The 21,503-nt window shown below is 41.1% G+C and overlaps 1 protein-coding gene across 7 annotated transcripts in view; it reads left to right on the top strand.

Moving 5' to 3' along the window:
* The window catches only part of gphnb (gephyrin b), a 109,002-nt gene that overhangs the window by 9,213 nt on the left and 78,286 nt on the right, over positions 1-21,503 (top strand). Inside the window, exon 1 of one of the 7 annotated variants that reach the window (XM_026193927.1) lies at positions 19,088-19,205. The exons of the other annotated variants lie outside the window; for them this stretch is intronic. Coding sequence (XP_026049712.1) covers position 19,205 — 1 coding nt within the window. The 5' untranslated portion in view covers positions 19,088-19,204. Of the gene's footprint in view, positions 1-19,087; positions 19,206-21,503 lie in introns of those variants that run through there. 7 annotated transcript variants of the gene reach the window in all.

Below are 21,503 nucleotides of genomic sequence, written 5' to 3'. Positions count from 1 at the left end.
TCTCTGGGAGGTCACCACAAATCTCATGGCCACTGAGTTCCAGGATTGATGTCCTCTGCAGAGGTAAGAGAAGCACCTGGCCTAAAATCCAACCATCTCAGGAGCACTCCATCAATTTTATGAAGGAGTATTTAGAGGAAAGCCACTCTTGACAGGCATTCCTCATCTCCTGTTTAGTGCAGACTTTTCCAGAAAAATGTGGTGGCACCATCATGCTATGTTGTTGCTTCTCATGGTCAAAGGCAGGGAAATCATAAATGAGAATGGAGGAATCGAGCCCAGTGTTTTTGCTATTGAACTTTTGAAGAAGTTATTTACCATTTGTTTTACTTCAGTGCAGTGTAAGAGTCACTACTGCATTTATGTAATTTAAGATCTATTGGTTTTTGTTCTCAGTACAAAAATTTGTGTATATTTAAATATTTTTCACCTATTTCACCTGAAATGGCTTGGATCAAAGTACAGAGTAAGTACTGCAATTACTCTACTTTTTCTGTCTTCTTTTCCAAGAGAAGTTTTGCACTTTGACAACAATGTAATTTGACCTTTGGAGCAAGAGAACAAATAAGGTTAATTGTTGTAAAAAACAAAACAAAAAAAACAACAACAACAGTAAAATAAATAACCCATTTACCATCAGGAGATATATCCCATGCCCTTTAAAATGATCAGAAGCAAAGTTATTGTTAAATAATTGTTTATTATATGTATTATATGTTTATATGTTTCCAAGAACGCTAAACGTTTGAGATGAAGGACACTTCTGGGCTGTCTACAGACAGCAAGGGGTGCCCCCCTCCTTTGCTCAGGTCCGTCTTCTGCGATGACCTGTGCGAGGAGAGAAGCTGCTGAGTGATGGAGATAGAGATGGAGATAAAAGATAGAGTGGTGGTTTTAACTGATGAGTTACTCTTAATGCTGGATCCTCTGTCTTGGCTTGAGCTGTTAATTAGGGCTGGAGGAAGCAAAAGATAAACGATGATGGAAAAAGAACGAAGGGGAAAAGCATCAGTGGCCTCCATGTGCTGAGATGCCACCATGCGACTTTATCATTCCTGATCTAACAGGCGTCTGAAACATATGCTTCCACCATGTTTTACTCTGAGGACAAGGTCAGATCGCCTGTATCTAAGATTTGTTGCAGACTGACTGGGTGCTGATGAGACAGGGAGCTCCTTGTTGAGAGCAGGGGCTAGGGTAACAATGCTAATAGTCTATAGGTAGGGCCTCATTTTCTTGAAACAAATGCTTTGGTTTCTGGATTGTCTCACCTGGTGTCTGCTTCAATGCAATACAACATTTCAGTTGGCCCAAAAGATCCATAAATATTCTCCAAAAGTTGATTCTGTTCATCTGGACGTAAATATTCTGTTTCTTTAATTTAAATAGCAGCTCAACTCCTTTTCCTAATGCGATCTAGTAGTTCTTCAGCCAGAGAGCGTCCTCCCCCACTGACACTAAACATACTGTAGCTAGAACCTGGATATAATTTAGATGTGTTGTACAGATTTGAAATATGTCTGACATAATCATGATGAAATCAGATTTGTCCCTCAAAATGCCGGCTGCTGGACACATCAATTATGCTGAGATCCTCACAGTAAACACCTTGCTTATATTTGGTGTCTGTTACTGTCTGAGCTGCCCACTACCTGCTTGATATACACTGCTGGTGTTTTCTGGTTGGATGCACACACAAATCACTATGTCTGTTATAATACTTGAATCTATTGTTACCATATTGGTTTAATTTTCTGATTTTCTGGGGCTCAATGCATGTTAATTTTGGTGATAAGACCGGAGGATAATTTCCTGGATTTTTTTTATTGATCGTAGGTAACGTCAGCAGAAACTGTATTATTATCAGCCTTTTTTATGTCATGTCATGGCAGACAAATTCATTCAAAGGCACACTACAACCAAGATCAGAGACAATATATAAATGGCACCAATTAAATAGTGTTGATTTTGGCTTGGAGAGTGCAGATTTTTAGTGCAGAAGCAGTGTTAGAATTTGGGGCATGGAAAGGTATAAGTTAGGACTGCACAATTAATTGAATTTTAATCTTGATGAAAATTTTGGCTTTGCACAGATAAGTGAGTATGACTGACGTATACAGAAAATGCACGCGCCAACCGTAAAATGCCAAGCAAAAGTGTTCCCTAGTCTGGATGAGTAAGACTACATTAAGCGTAAGCTATACAACAGATAACAGACTGTGGAAACAAAAATTAAATGTCTAGCAAAGCAGAGTGCAAAGACTTGTCGCTAGAAGCTGATCATCATCCACTTTTTGGAAATACTTTTGATTTAAGACAATTGATGTTAACCAAGAGCAAATCATGGGCCGAGTGCTGTAGAGTTATGTGTACACTGCAACTCCTTGAACTCTAGTATAATGAATATATGAAGACCCAGGAAAGCATTTTGTCCAAGTCAGACATCCATGAAAGCGAGCCTGCACAGTATGTTTGCGTATCTGTCAATCTCATAAAGATGCACAGGAATTACTGAAATGTGATCACATTCCGTTTGGCCAAAGATATGTGTCTACTTAACACAGCAAGTAATGAAGGCTTCAGGAAAACGAAGACATGTTATCTCCTCTCGCAATTATTTTCCCAAATTGGCAATACCTGCAGTGTAAGCAAAACAGGGGAAGTGTAGACGAATCTCATAGCTGCTGCATAAGTTTTAGCCACTTCCGTTGTGCAGCAACAATATAAGGAGTGAAAGACTTCTAGGAGATACTCTTAGGTAGTTCCCCTTTTCATGCAAACATTTCATTTCTAAAATTTTCCAATATACTTATCAGCTAAATAACTTTAATGGCAAAATGCAAGACATGCTGCATGAGCCATGTAACAAAATGCCCCCACCCCCACCCCCGGACCACCATCAGTGACAGGAGTAATGCGCTGAGAGGGGGGCTTCTGAGATCTTCTATGTAGTGCAGCAGCTATTAAATTTGCTTCCCTGCAAGAAGAGACGGGGAACTTCATTTATGTCAACATCACTCAGGTTTCCAGTATTTCGACATTTTGTTATTGTTTGCCAAACAGAGCAGGAGAGTGGGGTGCAGTTTGAAGAGGGATGAGGAATGAAACACAGGAGGCAAAACAGAGTAAGTCAAAGCAAAGTTATGACAAGTGAAAAAATAATTTTTCAAAACGGTAATATTTTTCTCCCAAAAGGTGTGCACGATTGAAAACCACAAGCCCTTTAATGTTCATTCAGACATGCAAATAAAAGAGGTTAGAAAGCATCAGTCAGCAGCACACAACATCAGCCATTCATAAGAACAAAAACACGAGTCAAGAAGGAGGAAAAGGACCTCTGGGAAGTGCTGTGGTGCTGTGTGACTTCTGGCTGTCACCCTTGGCAATGGCCCTTCCACTGCTTCTTGACTTTCTGCCAGCTTATCCATTGGCTCGTCACTTCTTCAGACCTCTTCCCTCCCACCATTATCCGTCCTTCCCGAGGCCACAAGACCAGCCATGTCGAGGTGAGACGTGCTGATTGATGTGTGTGACACATGCTTCTGGGAACCTCCGTCATCTAAATTGCTTCTATTTTAGAAACAACAAATGCAAAGGTGCCACACTGGGGGGGTTGTTGTTATTGTTTTGTTTCTTTTTCTTCTTTTGAAAATGTATTCTCACTAACCATCATGTTTGGTGGTCCCCATTATGAAGGTTTTCCCCTGCAGTGTTTGGTGTCGCTATGGAGACAATGCTGCAATTGCATTCATAATTGACAGCGATAATTTAAGTCACTGTCTTGCTTGCACATGTATGTTTGCGTCAGTTTCACAAATCGATTCTGAATCAGTGATGACTGACATTGAGTTTGAAGAAAGTCTGAGGATTTCAGAGATAAATATAACACATTCACCCTACGTTTTCTACTCTTATAACACATTTTATCCCAGACCGTTCCCCCTTTTTCTCACCTACTATATTTGTCCCTGTCTCCTCACCTCTCTTTCTATGTCCACCTTTATCATTTTTTTCCCTTTGCTGTCTGTCTACATTCGGCTCACTCCATCTTCCCCGGCAAAGCAGTATGAGGGGAGCATGTGCCTGTGAATAATGGAGGAGGCCAGCTTCCCCTAACAAGGTGTGTTTGATGGCCGGCCTCGTCCCAGTGTGTGTGTGGTCAAGGTGTTCTCCTATTCTCCTCCTCCATTATTCAGTGTCATGCCTTTTCCGTTTCTACCACAAAATCCTTTCAGATCATGGCACCTAGGAATCAAATGTTAAGAGACACCCACGCGCCCGCATACTCACACACATCATAGCCATAAAATTTCAACACATGAACACAAAAGTCAATTTGATTGACAAGGCTTGACGGCTTTGTTGCCCTTTTGCATCATTTATGGTCTTGCAACAGGCATGACTGGTGATTTTTCAGTTTTGGCACGTGACACTGGACATTTAAAGATGTGAGTCAGGGAGTGTCTCACTCAGTTTCTTCAGTTTTGTTACATTAGCCCTCTTATTTTTACTTGTTTTGTCTTTTCTTACATTGGCAGCAGATTTCGAGAGATAAATAATTATCAATACTTGTGGCTTACCTTGAAATTCTGCCTAATGCAATAGAAAAACAGACATTCACTAATTCCAGTGTGGTGCTGCACTGTTGCTACTGAGATTTGCATAAGCACATCTACATGTTGTAGCAGTCTTCAGCCATTTGGGGACATTTAAAAAAAAACACAAGCTTCTTTTGTTTAAGTTTAATCTATATGTACTTTAGCTGCAGAGAGGATAAATGAAACCAAAACATAGGGGGTCAAAAACTGCAGCTTCTCTAGTGACCCTTTGGGTTCATGGAAATGTGTTTAATGTGCAAGGTAAATGAGACTGGAGGCCAGGAAATGCCTTCTAGAGTAACTATCTGGCAAGACAAACATGATTTTGAGAATTATATGTGCAAATGCAATAATTTTGTATGCATATCACAGTAGAGAATTACATGCCATCTAGCCCTTATAGTTCTTTAAGACATGGTGATAGTTTATTTAAAGGATTTGTGTAACCTTGTTTCACAGATAAATATAACTGAGTGGCATCTGCATTCAAATGGAAATGTATGCAGTGTTTTTAAATAATATGGCTCGAAACAACCATGTGTAATGTGTAGTATGGGACCTAGAACAGAGCCTTGGGGGACTCCATGACTAACCAGTCAGTCTAAAAGTCAAGCTAGTAAACTAGTAAGTCACTAGTGTAACTTAATTTCTGTGCTGTAAATCCTGGCTGGATTTCTTGTTATTATTAAACTATTCCTCTGCTAAGGATCACATATTTGATTTTCAACAATTTTTTTGAGAAGGTTGGAAATGGTTCTGTAATTGACTAAAACACCTGAATCAAGTATAGATTTTCTGAGACCCATGTCCACATATAATTTGCTAAACATGCAGTGGTGTAGTGGGTTGCCTGACAGCAAGAAGGTTCAAATCAACTCGCTGGATGGGGCCTTTCTGTTTGAAATTAATATGTTCTCCATGTGCCTGTGTAAGTTACCTTCAGGGACCTTGGCTTCCTCCCATGTAAAATGCATGCAAAGATGCATTTTGGGTTAACTGGTAATTCTAAGTCCTTAGAACTGAATCGTTGTGTATCTTGCTATCTAGCCTTGTATCAGAGTAGCAGCCTGTCCGGGCTGTACCCTGTCTCTTGCTCTGTGACAGCTGTGATTGGCTCGAGCCCCACCATAAACTGATCCATGAACTGGATAAGAGGAAGAAAATGGATGGATGATAGCATTTTCTGTCATAGCTGACAGCTATCCCAGCTAATTTCAATTCTTCTTAGCACAAATTAGCAGGCGTATGTGTCTGTGCAGTGCACCCATACGCTCATATTATACTATATAGCTGATAACTTGGCACTCCACCTTCTGGTATTGTCAATTGTCACCTGTGGCTTCAAAACAACAACATGGAGGTACCCCAAATGCACCATTCATAACAATTATACCACTAACAGCAAGTGAAGCAGCACTTATTGGATCCTGCTCCTCAAGTATGAAGATTTAATGCTGTTCTTTGTCATATATCAAAGTTAACTGAATATTTTTTTACAGTTAGTTGTGAAGAGATTACCTTAGTCTTTTTGTCAAAGTGGTGTACTTTATGATTATTTGCAAAATAGTAAATTTTTAAATTAATTATAACGTATGACCTTTACGAAGAGGTTTGTTAACAGCCTGGAAAAAAGGTCATCCTGTGGATATAAACTGAGGATATTGTTGTTTGTGGCCAGTGCCTGTGGGCAACCAAAGGCTCCAAAAGGACTAATAATACTAGGAATGTAATAAGGTAATTAAGGAGCATTGAAAAAAATCAGTAGCTGCAAATCCAGGGGGTAGAAAGATGAATGGGTGATTACCATCTACTGTCATTTATTTACATATCATCACATACATATGGATATCTTCATCAGCAATAGTGGGATTGATTGATTTGATAGGCTCCACCCCCCACACACAAAAAGCTGGATGGATGGATGAATGGATTTTATTTAAACACAGAATTATACACACAATCACACCAGTCCCAAAAACTCTCTGATCCTTAAGGATCTTCCCTCTTCAGTTGCCCCCACAGTGACATGTAGATGTATGTGTCTCAGTGGGATAAGTGATGAGATGTGTAAAATATGGCAAGTGGAGCACTCTATTAGGACGCTTCCCCCTTTGCCTCCAGGCTTCCCTTCTGCTCCACCATACAGAGAGGCTGGTAGAGTGAGTCGTCACAGGGGGTATGGTGATGTGGTGGTAGATCTAAGTTTGCATTGAGAGGTTTGGGTTTTAAAGAGCCAAGCCTGAGCCAAACACCCACTACTAAAGAAGAAGAGGAACAGGAACTCCTCCCTGCATCAACCTCAATTAGTCTGGAGAAGAAGTATCCAGCTGTAGTGTGTGTGTGTGTGTGTGTGTGTGTGTGTGTGTGTGTGTGTGTGTGTGTGTGTGTGTGTGTGTGTGTGTGTGTGTGTGTGTGTGTGTGTGTGTACATACACGTGTGAGCTCTGACAGTGGGAAGCTGCAATGTAATTGCTGACACTGTCCAGAGGATTGAATGTAATGAAGGTAGCTGCTTACAGGCTTCTTCATTAGTACAGCTGGGCCCGGGGCACTCCTCTTTCTGTGTGTGTGTGTGTGTGTGTGTGTGTGTGTGTGTGTGTGTGTGTGTGTGTGTGGGCATGTAAAACTCTGCATCCTGGGAAATAAGGGGAGTCAAATCATTTGCACACATTCATACTGATACACCCATGTATTACCACCCACTCACACATTAACAAACACATCAACAAGCACTGGCAACGTGTGGAATGTGTTCATCGTAACTTTCATCCACAGGACTTTATTTCCACTGTGAGTTTGCAACTTTAGGTACATTTTCTCAACAATGACGCCATTTCTGAATATATCACTTTTTGCATATCCTGTGAAAGATCTTTAATTCTTTGCAGCAATGCTGCACTGCATTTTTGAGCGCTTATACTGGATGTAGTCAGATTTAATGCACTGATAGATGTAGGCCTGCAACTAATGACCCTTATCCATACTCAGCTGATAATGTCTACATTTAATCAATGCACTGTTTGGTCTTTAAAAGATCACATAACAGCAAAAATCCCATAACAGTTTTCAGTTTGTTTTATTCAACCAACAGTCCATAGCCCAGAGATATTCATTTTTATGTAAATAAGTCACAGAATGAAAGCCACAATTTAGAATTGAGAAGCTAGAGCCAGCAAAAGCTTAGCAAATTTAGTTGCTGATTAATTTCCCTTCAATTGAATTGCTTATTCGACTAATCGTTTACGCACTTGAGGGATTTGCAAAACACTTTGCTTGTTCCTCTTCAGGCCTATGTGGATGTGGAAAGTGTAATTTGGGCTTGTTGAGGTGCTTCAAGTGTTTGGCATGTCCAACCACAAGGAGACTCTGGGAAACACTGGATGCCTTTGCTTACAGTACTACTCCACAACCCTGAACTGAATAATACTTAGAAGGTTGATGCATGGATCTGTCAGTGGATGGGTGCATTAGAACAGCATCAGTTTCTGATTCATGCTTCTTTTCACTTTCTTTCAACACCTACCAGCTAAATAATGCAGGTGTCATTGTTTACTTTTAGGAAGTAGTAGCCACAAGTTTCCACACCTAAGAAGCCCATATTGTTTAAAGCTGCAGAGTGCAGTGCTCAGTACTCTTGGTTGCTGCAGAGTTTTACTTTGCTCTGTTCCACCGATTTCACGATGATTGTTGGCACAATGTCCTAAAGCCGCAGCTGTGCTGATCAGGCTTTTGTTTTGCCTTTTTAGAAGCGAGGCTGGCATGAAATGGGATTTGTGGACAGAGAGCGGAGACTGGTCATGGGGAGGGCAGCTGGTAGACCAGGCGATGATGAAGCTGCCATCTTTGCCACATGGGGACCCTGTGGAGATGCAGTTTAGATTAACTTTCCACTTAGTGAACAATGTGTCACTTACAATATGGACGACTCTTTTGCCCCAGAAATCGTCTTGACAGCTGCACCTCTTGGGACTTGTTTGTCCCAATCAGGATTGGAGTTGTGGTTGTGCATTTGTCCTGCCCATCAAATGATTCCCCTCTCAGCATGAATGTGACCATTTGCTCTGATCAGAAATGAGACACTGATTCTCAGTGGCTTTCTGTCAGTATAACCTTGACCTGTAACCCTTATTGCAGTACCATAACCGTTGGTCTGTTCCTCCCTCTGCCTTTGAGCTTCTCTACCTTCCTTCATATGAGTGAGACATATCGCAGAGGAGCAGGGAGAGCATTAAGCTTCCTCCTCTATGAAGACCAATCGATACCTGATCTGATTAGGCCTCAGCACATATGTACCACTACAAACCCTGAACGCCAACAGATTAAGAGCCCCATTGCTTATCTTAGCCAATAGCTATACATTTCAGAGGCTAACCGCTCTCCACCCTTCGATCTTTACTCATTTTAATTGACGTTTAATAAGTGAGGTGAGTGGGGGGTTTTTTTTTCCATGTTGTTGTTCCATGTTCAAACTGGGATGCGTAAATCTGTGGTTGTACTGCTGCAGCCTCGCATGAGCATCTTGGAAGGATAAAGGAGGAGGTGGGGGTGGAAGAAAGTGGAGGAGAGAGAAAGAGAGAGAGAAGGGAATTGGAGGCAGAGGGGTGGGGTGGGGGGTGGGGGGCTTCTAAAGGAGATATCAAAAATGTACAGCTATACCGATGCCAGTGTAAGCACTTCTATTGAAATCAATAGAGCTGCTCTCAAACTCATTTTGGCTTCTAACAAGAGAATGGTACCTGGCCGATTAATGGAGCAGTCATAGATATAACACACACAGCTCGGTATTTGTTTGCATTTTGTAATCCTCAAAATGACAATATCCATTATCTTTTAAATATGTTGTTTTCTGAATTCCGTAAATCAGCCAGCGAGTTGGTTCACAGAAATTGCACACACACACACAACAGAAAAATACTTTTTGATCTAATTTTCCTATATTTAAAATTTTTTGGTAGCACACAAGGACTTTTGTGCTGATAGCCAGTTTAAATTTGAAATCGGCACATAATTTTGTTAATTCTGAGCAAAATCTGGATAATAAATGTTATTTTCACAATAGCCTCCCATCTGAGATGTGACTATTCCTTTAGATATGCTCCTGCACATCAAATGCAGGCGAAGTCTCTTAAATTAAACTGTTATGCATATCACATCAGTATTAATTTTGGGGTCTCCAGTACTTGGGCAAAGTAGGAACTGTCAAATAAATTTAGTCAACAGGTCATGCTGTTTATTGCTATCCCAAGTGGTAGCCACAAAGTGGTATTACGGATTATTAGGAAATAAAAAGGTAAGAGTTTTTCAGCACTGAGCTTATTTATAAATTAAGCTACATCTGTAAACTGTATATAAAAGATGAATATAACAACCGTAATAAAGCAATAGATCTTTCAGCCCAATTCTATTTTTTCTGCATAATCCATCATATAAAATTTAATCAAAAGAAAAAGCCTCTTTTTGAAACTAGTTTTATTAGTTTTAATCTTTTAACTTTACGCATGAAGCAAACATTAAATTATATGCAACATTCTCTGACTGGAAGAAATTTGTTTAACATTTAAACCTATTTTCTGCACATTCCAGCACATAAAATAAAATAGTTTTTTGTGTTTACACTCACTCTTTCAAATAAATGCACGTAAACCACAGCAGAAAATAAATAAAATCAAAGACTCAGCGGTCCTGTTGCTCTATTTTCACCTGTATAGCAGGAGTGGCATAGGCGGAGGTTTGCCCTGGTGCAGGTGTGTCGTAGTGGTCAGTGGAAGGATCTGGGAGTTTGACATTCCCGTGGCGGCGTACTGTCGGTGCTTGCTCTGCTCGGAAGTTTAGGGGTTTTTTCGCTGTAAAAAGAAGTTTTCTTCCCACGCAGTGAACAGCGGACGCTAATGTTTTTGTCACTTTTTACGGAAACAAACTCAAAGTAAGGTCAGTACTTCCACGCTTTAAACGCTGCACGGTCATACTCTCTGCCGCACTCGTTATATTATCCATTGTTGATCTGCACGCAGCTGTTGCAACGAACGTGGCACTCGCTTACGTCACTGTCATGAGTCACTCGCAAACAGTGTTGGGTAAGTTACTTTAAAATAGTAACTTAGTTACATTACTAGTTACTTCTCTCAAAAGTAACTCAGTTACTTCAAGTTACTCGTTACTTTCAAAGTAACTAGTTACTAGGGAAAGTAACTTTGGTTTTACTCAGAATTCTCTTGTTAATGTGTTTCTTCCATAACTTTGCCAGTCTTCTAGCTTGCTTACTTGCCACAGTGCACTGTGCCACCTACCAATAGAAAGGAAAAAATAATGTGCACATTTCCACGAGAGAAAGCCCACGCCTGATTCTATCCTAGCCATTCTATCCTCGCTTTTTACATCCAACACAAAAACTGCAGTCGTGGTGCTTTCGATTGTACTCAGAACTCGGAAATTCTGCCTTCTGAATAGGAAGATGTAGGCAACACCAGACTGCAGATGAGCTGCATACAGGGCTGGACTGGGACAGAAAATTGGCCCGGGCATTTTGACTAGAGACCGGCCCACCATTATAGGAAAAATCATAAAGCCTTTGAATGAAAATAAACACTGTTGTGACAGTGATGTACACTGTTCTGATGGTATATATGTATCAATCTATCAATCGTTTGTTGTAAGATTCAGATAATTATTTTTTAAAAGCTAGACATTTTAAATGAGAATAAGACAGAAAAGTATTTCTTTGTGCCCCCCTTTCCCTGTTAATGCCCTACCTGGCCCCCCTGGCAACACTTTGCTAGATCCGCCCCTGCACAGTTACCAGCTGTCAGCTACATAGAAAGGGATCCTGGTGTTATTTGTCGCTCAGAAACAGTTCATAACTTCCCTTCAACTCATTCATGTCACCTAAAAGGTAAACCTGTTTCTCCATCACAGCTCTTATGATTCAGTAAGGACATCTCCTGGTTTCATCTTCATGTTTCCCTCTCACCAGATAACCAAACCATATCATGACCAGCAGCTTTTTTGCAGCTGTGGCTCCAGCAAACATCAGCTGATACTAGAAATTAATATTAAATAAATTCTAACAACAGCTGATCAAGCTTAAACGTGCTGCTGTTGTTTAACGCGACCTCCGCTGGTTTCCTCTTTCTGGCGCAAAGTGAGCGATAAACAAACAAGAGAGAAAAGCCGATCAGCTGATCATTGATCAGTTTTCATGATTGAAGTAGAAACGGGAGAGGGAGGGGGGAGAATGAGAGAAGAAGAGGCAGCTGTGCAGCAAAGACACAGAATAACTCCAGCTTTGTGCCTTTTTCATTGTAGCTGAATTACGGCACAAACTGTTCCTTTTCACCTCAATAAGAAACGCGTAATATTTCCTCTGAATACCAGACGGGACGGTTGGCAACTCTAATAACTTATGAACAAAATAAAGTTCAACATCATTAACTTCATAGCACCCACCCAGCTGTATAGAAACTCCGTCATGCTAGCTAGCACGCAGTACAGAAAAAGTCAGAATAACAAAAATAAACTCCACCTAAACTTGGTTCATATCTGACCCAGAGAGACTGCAGGTCATAACTTCTTACCTGAAGTTCAGTTCACACTTGGACCGGCGGCCGCCTCGGGTCTCTTTTCCTTCTGCGTCCCTTTTCCTTCATCCACCTGCTGGCCTCCACCACTTGCTAATGTTACTGAATCTGTGGAAGCTCCGCGATAGCCACCACACGAAGTAACGAGTAACGACCCTATCTAAAATCCCAGTAACGAGTAACGCGTTCCTGATTTTGGCATAATAACTAGTTACCGTGCTCGTTACCACAATAATAACGTAGTTACTGTAACGCGTTACTTAATAACGCGTTAGTCCCAACACTGCTCGCAAAGAATCACGGTTTTAGTAACGCAGTAATGCAGCGTGCTTACGGGAAAGTAACAGTAATCTAATTACCTTTTTTGCAATAGTAATCCCTTTTTTCTCATTACTTGAAAAAGTAATCGGATTACAGTAACACGTTACTTGTAATGCGTTACTGTAATACTTGTAACGCATTGCTGCCCATCTCTGCAGAGGATGCAATGCTGCCTGGTTGTGTAAGTAAGCTTGGTTAGTAAACACCTTCCAGTGTATGAGTGATGCACACCAACACACACATCTGCCTGTTAGTGTAGTAACTAACAAACTAATAAAGAACTAATAGTGTCATTCACCAAGTCTGTAGCGCAGCCTTTTTTTCGACAGCCTGTATTGCACAGCAAGTCATATTATTTGTTCTGTTTGGCAGCTTTTGGAGCAATGGCGCAAGCTATGTCCGCTTTACAGTATCCAAATGGATGCGTTATGAAAAACAAAAAATCACCCACGGTGTAGATGACATGAAGGGAAAACTCATCCATAGAAAACAAAACCATGTGTGTACCAAGCTGTAAGCTTTTTAATGCTGTTAAGCTGGAAATTGTAAAAAAAATAAAATAAAAATTGGAGCCAGCCTTTCTTACTTGCGAACATTAAAAACTAAATCTAATCATTTTTCAGGAGGAAGTTAAAAAAATTTGGAATCAGAACCTCAAAAACATTCTTCTGCAGTGAGAGACTGAGAAAATTACATTTAGTGGATGTGGGCGTGTGTCATACTAGGTAGACAAAAACCCAAATTACCCACATTGTGAAATAGCGTTGGTGGCAAAATAGAATTCACTGTATACATACTTTATTTTTTAATTTCTTGTCAGCTACTATAGATAGTGTGTTTCCCTGCTTGAACCCCTGTGACTTGTGTACATCCAATGTGAAAATTACTGATTTCTTTTTTGCCCTCACCTATACTTCAAATGGCATATAGTAATAGTAATAGTAGTAATAGTAATAGGGCTATAGTAAAATAGGCCTATAGTAAAATGAATGTGTGAATGCTTGCTCTCGTGCATTCTACATACTAGCACTCGTGTTTATAAAATGCCCAGTGAACATTTAGCTTGTGTGTATGTGTGCATAAACAGCTGTTGGAAATGCCACAGAGAGCTGGCTTGCCGTGGGCCCTCTGCCATCGAAATGTCATGCTACATGGGGGAAAAGCTGTGATACCTCATCCCCCAACAGCCACACTCTCGCCCAACCTTCTTACTACATGCACACACGCGCACGCACTCCTGACTGGCTATATTGTAATGCAACGCCGAGCCACAGACACATTCATCACGCCTGTTGTCATTAGAAACAAGCCTCATTATACTCAGAGCCTGTGGTTTATGATTAATATTTGCAAGGGGTGTGGCAGATTGTCAAGCCCCTCCAATCCATTGATTTCATTGAACAAGAAAAACATAGATTGGGGAAGAAGATGGAGGCTGCTGAGGGGTAAGTGTGTGTGTGTGTGTGTGTGTGTGTGTGTGTGTGTGTGTGTGTGTGTGTGTGTGTGTGTGTGTGTGTGTGTGGGTGGAGGGTGAGCTGCAGGGGCATTCCAGCCATGGTGTGGGAAATAAGATGAAGGACAACAAAAGAGAAAGAAGGGTGACATAATCAAGGCCCCCGTACTCCTTGCTGCTGTAAATTGTCTCTGGAACTTTTCTACGCAGCTTCATTAGTAAGTGTCTTTTCAATATTTATGGCTATGTTAATAAAACATTAGTACCTGAGGCCTTTGTGGAGAGCTGCAGGTGGCTGCAGGTTTTTAGTAATATTTGGATCATAAAGAGAAGTTCAGGTAAGTGTGATGCAGAGTGACTGCAAGGAGCTCACCTGTGGTGGGACTAACATTTGGATGACTGTGGCAACTCTGATGGTGGGTAGTTTACAATTCACTGCCTCACACCACCTGCTTTGACTGCTGGTACTTTTGTCATTGGATATTGTTTGTAGGTAGTGTTGTAGAGTAACCATAAACTGCATTAACGTGGACGCTGTTTTGGACGGGTTTTGTATCAAGCATTGAAGTGTTGAGTTGGGCATTTGGAGATGAATGCACACAAGCAAAGTATGAATATGGATAAGAAGCAGGGAACATTGTAAATGACAATGTTGCCACACTCTAATGCATACTTTCCTTTTTAATCACCTGTTTTTCTCTAAATGGGACCAAAATGTGCATAATGAACATCACAATGCATTAAAGAAGACTTCAAGCTAGCAATTGACACCATAAACTCATTAAGATGTTTATTCTGGTATTAAATAAAGTGAGAAGCTCAGTCATTTTCACATAGGCTTCTTTAAAGAAACTGCTGGAAAGAATCTAGGTTTCCTTTTGCAGTGCACGCTCAAAGGTTTCACTGTAAAACTAGATGTGGAAAAAAATTATAGTTTACTAAAATACAAATGAAAACTTTTCACAAACAGTAAAAGTAACTGAAATGATTTTGTGAACTTTAAAAAAGTAACTAAAATCAAATCAAAAGGAGAGAGGAAATATCCTTAGTTTTAGTATTTATTAGTATGGTAACTTTTTATTAGAAAACTTGCCTGATGAGCCTTTGAAGGCGGTAATTTTTAAGACTGGATGAGAGTCGATTTTATTTCAACAAGTTCTGTGTTTTATTGTAATACCAGTGCTGATTTTCCTAAATCTTCCTAAATCTTGCCTCTGACATTTGCCCTCTAACACTGAAACTACTAAAAACGCATTGATAAAGGTAGGAGCCAGATTTACTAAGGTTTTTATGGCGTTAAACAAACTGCTGTCAGTATCTACAAAGACACTGAGAAGATTGTGTGTACGAAGCCGGGAGGTTGCGTTTTTGCAACTGAGCCTCTTGGATTAAAAAAAAAGGTATAGATTATATAGCCACCTAATTCAAAATTTGTTTAGTGAATTCAGAGGTGACCTCGAACCTTCACCCAAAGGGAGTCAGCTTACACCAGCAACAACAAAATTCTTCCAACTCTTTCATTTTTGGTGTTGGTCCTTTTCAGAATACTGTGGCTTCTGTAGCAGGAATTTCATGAGGTTCAAAGCTAAATGCCTGAAAAACAGAGAGACCAGAGCGAGGACGATGTTGTCTTTGGACCCTATCCTGAATATACTCAGGCCCCGGTTTGATATCAGGCACAGGAAATCTTAAAAAGCGGTCTATTTTTTCATTTTGATGTTTTAGATGGTTTGATAGTTTGAAGGTGCTTTTTGTTTTTGGTCCGTTTAATAAACTAAACACATTTTTCCCTTAATAAAGTTTTATTACACTTAAACAGTGAAATATTAATTCAACTTGTAAACTTAAACTGAACCACAGACAGTGCAAACAGTTTTCACTCTGATTTCGTAGCTATGATCGAATATGGCTGTTTTTAGTCGTAGATCTACACAAATTCAGCTGCATGCACTGACAGCACGTGAGGGATAGATCACAGATGGGCAAACATCTGTAATCTATGATTGTTTATCCTTTTAATTAACATTGATAGATAGCATAGATAAATTGTGCTGGTACTGTCCACCAGTTGCAAAGTATAGAAATAAACGTTTGTCAATCAAACATTTCTGGTTCATTTTATCCCTTCAAGTGTTGTAAGTTGTCTTAATACATGAATGCTGCATAACGCTGTGTCAAAATATTGTTGCAGTTTACAGTTCTACATTGGAACCTGTCAATTAATGAAGCTTGTTTCCATTATAATGACTCTGTCAGGCAGACTGCCACATAGGCCTACTTTTAACGTGTACGTGTGACCTATATTTAAATGCTTTTCTGATTACAGTGAACAAGTCTGTCCTGTTAGTAATTACCCACAGCTGGCAGATTGGGCATGACATATGCATAAAACAGCAAAACCTTTGTAGATCACCGCAAAACTAACCCATTTGGGGTTTGCCCTCACAAGCCTTGTTTTGCCCTGTTTAGTAAATCTGGCTTTAAAAGCAGAGCTTGGTCCATTTGAATATTTAATATCCTAACAAATCTCTGAAATCTCAGCTATATAAAGTATTTTTACAATGGCACCAGCCTCTAGAGGCAGAGGCTCAAGTAAACAGTTAAACGTGAAGTAAAGGAATGAAACAAAATCAACCTGGCAATGACACGGCAAGTGCTAACACACATACCGGTAATCAAGTATACTAAAACAATGCTAACACAACCTTGCAAAGCCAGAAGCATTTATGGCGAAACTAAAAGCTGAAATGTAAAAATAGAAAAAGAACTACAGAGGTGGAATATCATATGCCGCAGAAGAGAATGGGAAAAGAGAGAGCAATAAGATATCTGCTGCGCCTAGATATGAACCTAACAGCTAGATGTGAAGACCTGCAGAATAGACTGAGAGGCAATAATTTGAGAATATATTGTGTGCCTTAGGGGAGTGAGGAAAAAGATGTTAAGGAGTTTGCAAAGGAGCTGATACAATTCACAAATAGAGAGCTCACCGTTCACTAACAACCAAACTAAAAAACCCACCAGCAATCCTTAATTGTAATATGTGTGAACTACTTGGTCATACAAGCATGGACCTGAAAACTTGTCGAAGTAAATGTTCTTTGTAGACCATAACTACTCACTTTTTTAAAAAAGTCTCTGACCTTAAATGAGACGCCTGCGGTTCTTTAATATTGTTCTGGGTTCTTTTGTGACCTCCTGGATGAGTAGTCGTTGTCTTCTTCTTCGGGTAATTTTGGTCAGCCGTTCACTCCTGGGACGGTTCGCCACTGTTCCAAATTTTCTCCATTTGTGCATAATGGCTCTCACCGGGGCAGCACGGTGGTTAGCACTGTTGCCGCACAGGAAGAAGGTCCTGAGTTCAATTCCACCATCAGGCCGGGGTCTTTCTGTGTGGAGTTTGCATGTTCTCCCCGTGTTTGCGTGGGTTCCCTCCGGGTACTCCGGCTTCCTCCCACCATCCAAAGACATGCAGCTTGTGGGGATAGGTTAATTGGATAATCCAAATTGCCACTAGGTGTGAATGTGCGAGTGAATGTGAGTGCGAATGGTTGTCTGTCCCTGTGTGTTAGCCCTGCGACAGACTGGCGACCTGTCCAGGGTGTACCCCGCCTCTCGCCCTATGACAGCTGGGATAGGCTCCAGCGCCCCCCGCGACCCTGAAAAGGATAAGCGGAAGCGAATGGATGGATGGATGGATGGATGGATGGATGGCTCTCACCGTGGTTCATTTAAGTCCCAAAGCCTTAGAAATGTCTTTGTAACCCTTTCCAGACACTTGGAAATCAGGAAGGGGGAAAACAATTTTTCACACCACTGTACATGCTGTTCACACATATAACACTAAACAAAGAACCCACCCAACAGTTATTACCTCATACCCAAGCTATCAATAAACAATTCCTGAGCACAGGAAAAATGGAGCCAATGCAGTAGTTTTCTTTTCCTTGATCAGGCAGATGCCAGGGTTTTTTTAAGGACTCCTCCAAACCTTTTTGACAATTTGATAAGGAAAAATTTGAAAAAACATTTAACTGTTGATGTTGAGTCTCGTGATCAAATGTCATTCTGTCATGTTCAAAGAACAATTATATACTGACTCTGACTCTTGGCTTTCAAGTTACGAATATTCCCCACAGTCTTTGCCTATTTAGGCAGAAGAACGGAATAAATTGTGAGGCTAAAGAGAGACTGAAACTATAGATAGTCAGGCGTATCTGGGAGCACTCGGGGTTCTCTTCCCCCATTTTCCTTCTTCTTTTCTTGTACCTTTATATGTTCTATTCATCTCCATGTGTTTTATTTATTCCTCTGCATCTCTCTTCTCACACACTCCCATTACCAGTCTTTTCCCCGTCTTCCCATTTTACCGTACAACTCCCTTTCCTCTCCTTCTTCCTTTTTCTGTCCTCCCTCTTTGTTTTCAGAGTACTCCCACTGCTGCTCCCATCTGTCTTCTTTTCTGTGTTCACCTTCTTTTTTATCCAGTGTGAATTGCTCTGTTAATCCTCTCAGGGTTGGGCTCCAATTTACCCTCCCTCAACTCCACATGTCCATCCTACCACCTCTCCTCCTCCTTTTTTTTTTTTTTTTTACTCAGGCTGGGATGGAGCTGCCTCATCTCCAGGGAGGCAGGCAGGGGGAGAGTTGCATGAGCCGGGCTGGGAATGGTCCCTCCCTGCATGCCTGGGACACAGCTGTGAAGAACAGAACTGTCTTCCTCTCTCCGTCCTTCTTTCTCTGCACATCTGGTGCGTAGGGGGGACTGGGCCATGCTGTGCTGTGTTGTTTTGTCCTTGGCGCGACACGGCTGCCGGATTTTGGCCGGGCCACTTTGTAGTAGGTTTGGATTTGAGATGCAAATCGGCCCATTGCTATGCCCACACGGATGAGCCAGGCTCCTTTGGTTATAGTAAGCAGTGGTTATTAAGCCAATGGATTAATTATTAGCCACAGTGCTAGCGTGGGCCCAGTGCCTTTTTGAGTTGTTTCCCTCTGTAGTTTTCTTCAGCGGCTGGCTCAGTAGTAGCAGGTGGAGTGTCGCACTAGTTGCATTATGTAACTCCACCCCAATTTAGATCTGACTTCAAATAAATGAAAATCAAGCTGCTGGTTGGCTCCTTTCCCCATGGATATAAATAGCATTTTCAAATCTTATCTAGAAACAGTGTTGTAGAGGGGAGAGGCTTTGAAATGCAGCCCGACGATTAGGATCCCATTGTTCCGCTCCACACCCCCTCCATTCTCCTGACTGCTTACAGTAAGCCTGAGGTTCTGTGTGCATGTGACTATATGCGTACTCTTGCACATGTGTATGCCTTGATCTTTAGCACGTGTGATTGAGATAGCAGGTAATGGCAAGATAGCATGTGCATCTGCATGGTGTCGTGGATTTGGGAGTTTGAGTAATTGGTGTGTGTGCGTGTGTGTGTTGCTGCTGGGTGTGTCTTTGATGATGGATGCTGTGCTTCTGCTGCTTACCCCACTGCTCCTCACAGAATTAACAAGGTTGCTAAGATACAGTGGGCTTATATTAGATTAGGTTATCTGCCGTTATTGCTGTTACTATATTTTACCCAGCACCGTGAAGCTTTTATTAATTTGGAAATTTACCCTGCCATGGAATGAAGATGCTGGTATTTGTGCACCATTGCTCCTCTCCTCTCCTGGCTAAGAAAGGGGTTGTAGTACTGAAAGCCCCCTAGTCAGATGTCTACCCCACCCTGTTACAATCTGGAGGCGGATCCAAACCTCTATTCATCATTAAGCCCATTTAATCCAAGGCCTGGGGCCCAGTGTTTCCATTTGATGGAGAACAAGCCAGTAAAATAGATGACAAGAGGTAGTGATATCACTTTGGTAGAGGCTTATTGGTGTGCAGAGGTGTTGTCCCTCCCACCGGTAGATGTCAGCCCAATCCAGTGTTTGACCCCCCAGAGTAGCTTCTCCGGGGCTGGAGGGCCACTTGCACTGCTGTTAGCAGATAAAGAAGAAAAAACAATAGAGGTGCCAAGTGGGCTGCTGAGAAAATGAGACGATACCCTACTATCCCAGCGCTAGTGAAATTGCAGATTTTTTTCACATGTACAGATGTAATGAGCAACTTATAGCCAGCTGGATTTCTGTGTCCTTCTTTCAAAGCAGCAGGGTATATAGTCTTACTCATGGCGGAAGTGTCACAATGGGACTGGAAGCAAACTTTATCCATTCTGCTCTGCACTGATTTGTAATCTAGCTAAGCCCCGTTGCTGATCCATATAAGAGCCTCCAAGGTTGTGCGTGTCAGTGTATAGGTGTGTTCTTACACCTTGAAAGTAGAGTGCAACATTTAATAGGCATCTAAACACATCTATACACCGGCACACTGTGTGTGTAAGCTATGTGATGGGTGTGGAAGGACCTGTTATAAGAGAAAACCCCATTAGTGTGGAATCCCAGGGAGATGATGAGAGTTGACTGTTTTATGTCCTGGAAATGATTAAGTGGAACAGGCTAGCGGTTTATGAAGCAGCAGTCTCTGCTAGCGGCTAACAGACTGACAGCACACAGACAGCTAGCTAGTCAAGCAACTTACTCTTTTACAGACGCTTCCTGCCTAGTTGCATGCTAGCATTACCTATATCACAGAGACACCTAACCTGGTCTGTTTGCTGACTTCATTGTCCGTTTCACCATCACTAATAGCATAGTTTTATTTTTGAGGCTGCAGCTGAGTCCGAGTTATAAACCAAAATAAACTAATTCTAAGTCGGTTATGGACTGATACTTATATAGTGCTATTTAACACATAAAGCACTTTTTTACTACTCATTCCCCTTCTTAACTTTTATCTATGCTTTGTTAGTGCTTAGTAACATTCAGTCAGGGATCAGTCCATCGACCTTCTGATTGGAAGGTGATCCACTCGATCACCTGAGCTACAGCCTCTTATCACTTCAGGTTTATACTAATCAAAGAATAGACTATAACTAATTAATGCAGTGCAATATTTGGAGATCCTACTCACAACTTGAAAACAACAATTCAGATGTTTTGTCTGTTGTTTTGCATGTTTGCTTATGCATAAGTCTTTTGCATCATCTTGTGACATCATCAAGAATGGCAAATGGCGGGCAGGCGGAGTGGACACCTAATTTTATGAATGCGATAACTCGAGAAGGAGGCAGCGTAGGAGGTTCAAACTGATACCACATCTCTGACGAGTTCGAAACTCAGTGACCTCAAGGTCAGAGGTCAAGTTTTCTGAAAATCTCGTGAACGCAATAACTGGAGATAACTTAGATTGTCTGGAATAACTTCACTGATGTGACAAATCTAGTCATGTTTTGTTTTGTGTGTGTGTGGGACTTGCTCAAATGGAAGATCGGGATTTGCAGTTTTGATGTGATTTTATTTTCAGTTATATTAATGTGCGCACAGATGTTTACCATAATCATCACCACTACATACAGCAGATGGCAATGAAAAGACACCTTTTACTGAGGCATAACTTATTATTAACATAAACAAAAATGAGCATTTTTTTGTAAATGACATTGTTTTTGTCACTCCTTAACAA

This window comes from Astatotilapia calliptera, chromosome 15 (genome assembly GCF_900246225.1).
Source record: "Astatotilapia calliptera chromosome 15, fAstCal1.2, whole genome shotgun sequence".
NCBI lineage: Eukaryota > Metazoa > Chordata > Actinopteri > Cichliformes > Cichlidae > Astatotilapia > Astatotilapia calliptera.
Note: the sequence above shows the minus strand (reverse complement) of the source record. Positions and strands in the feature narration are given on the sequence as shown.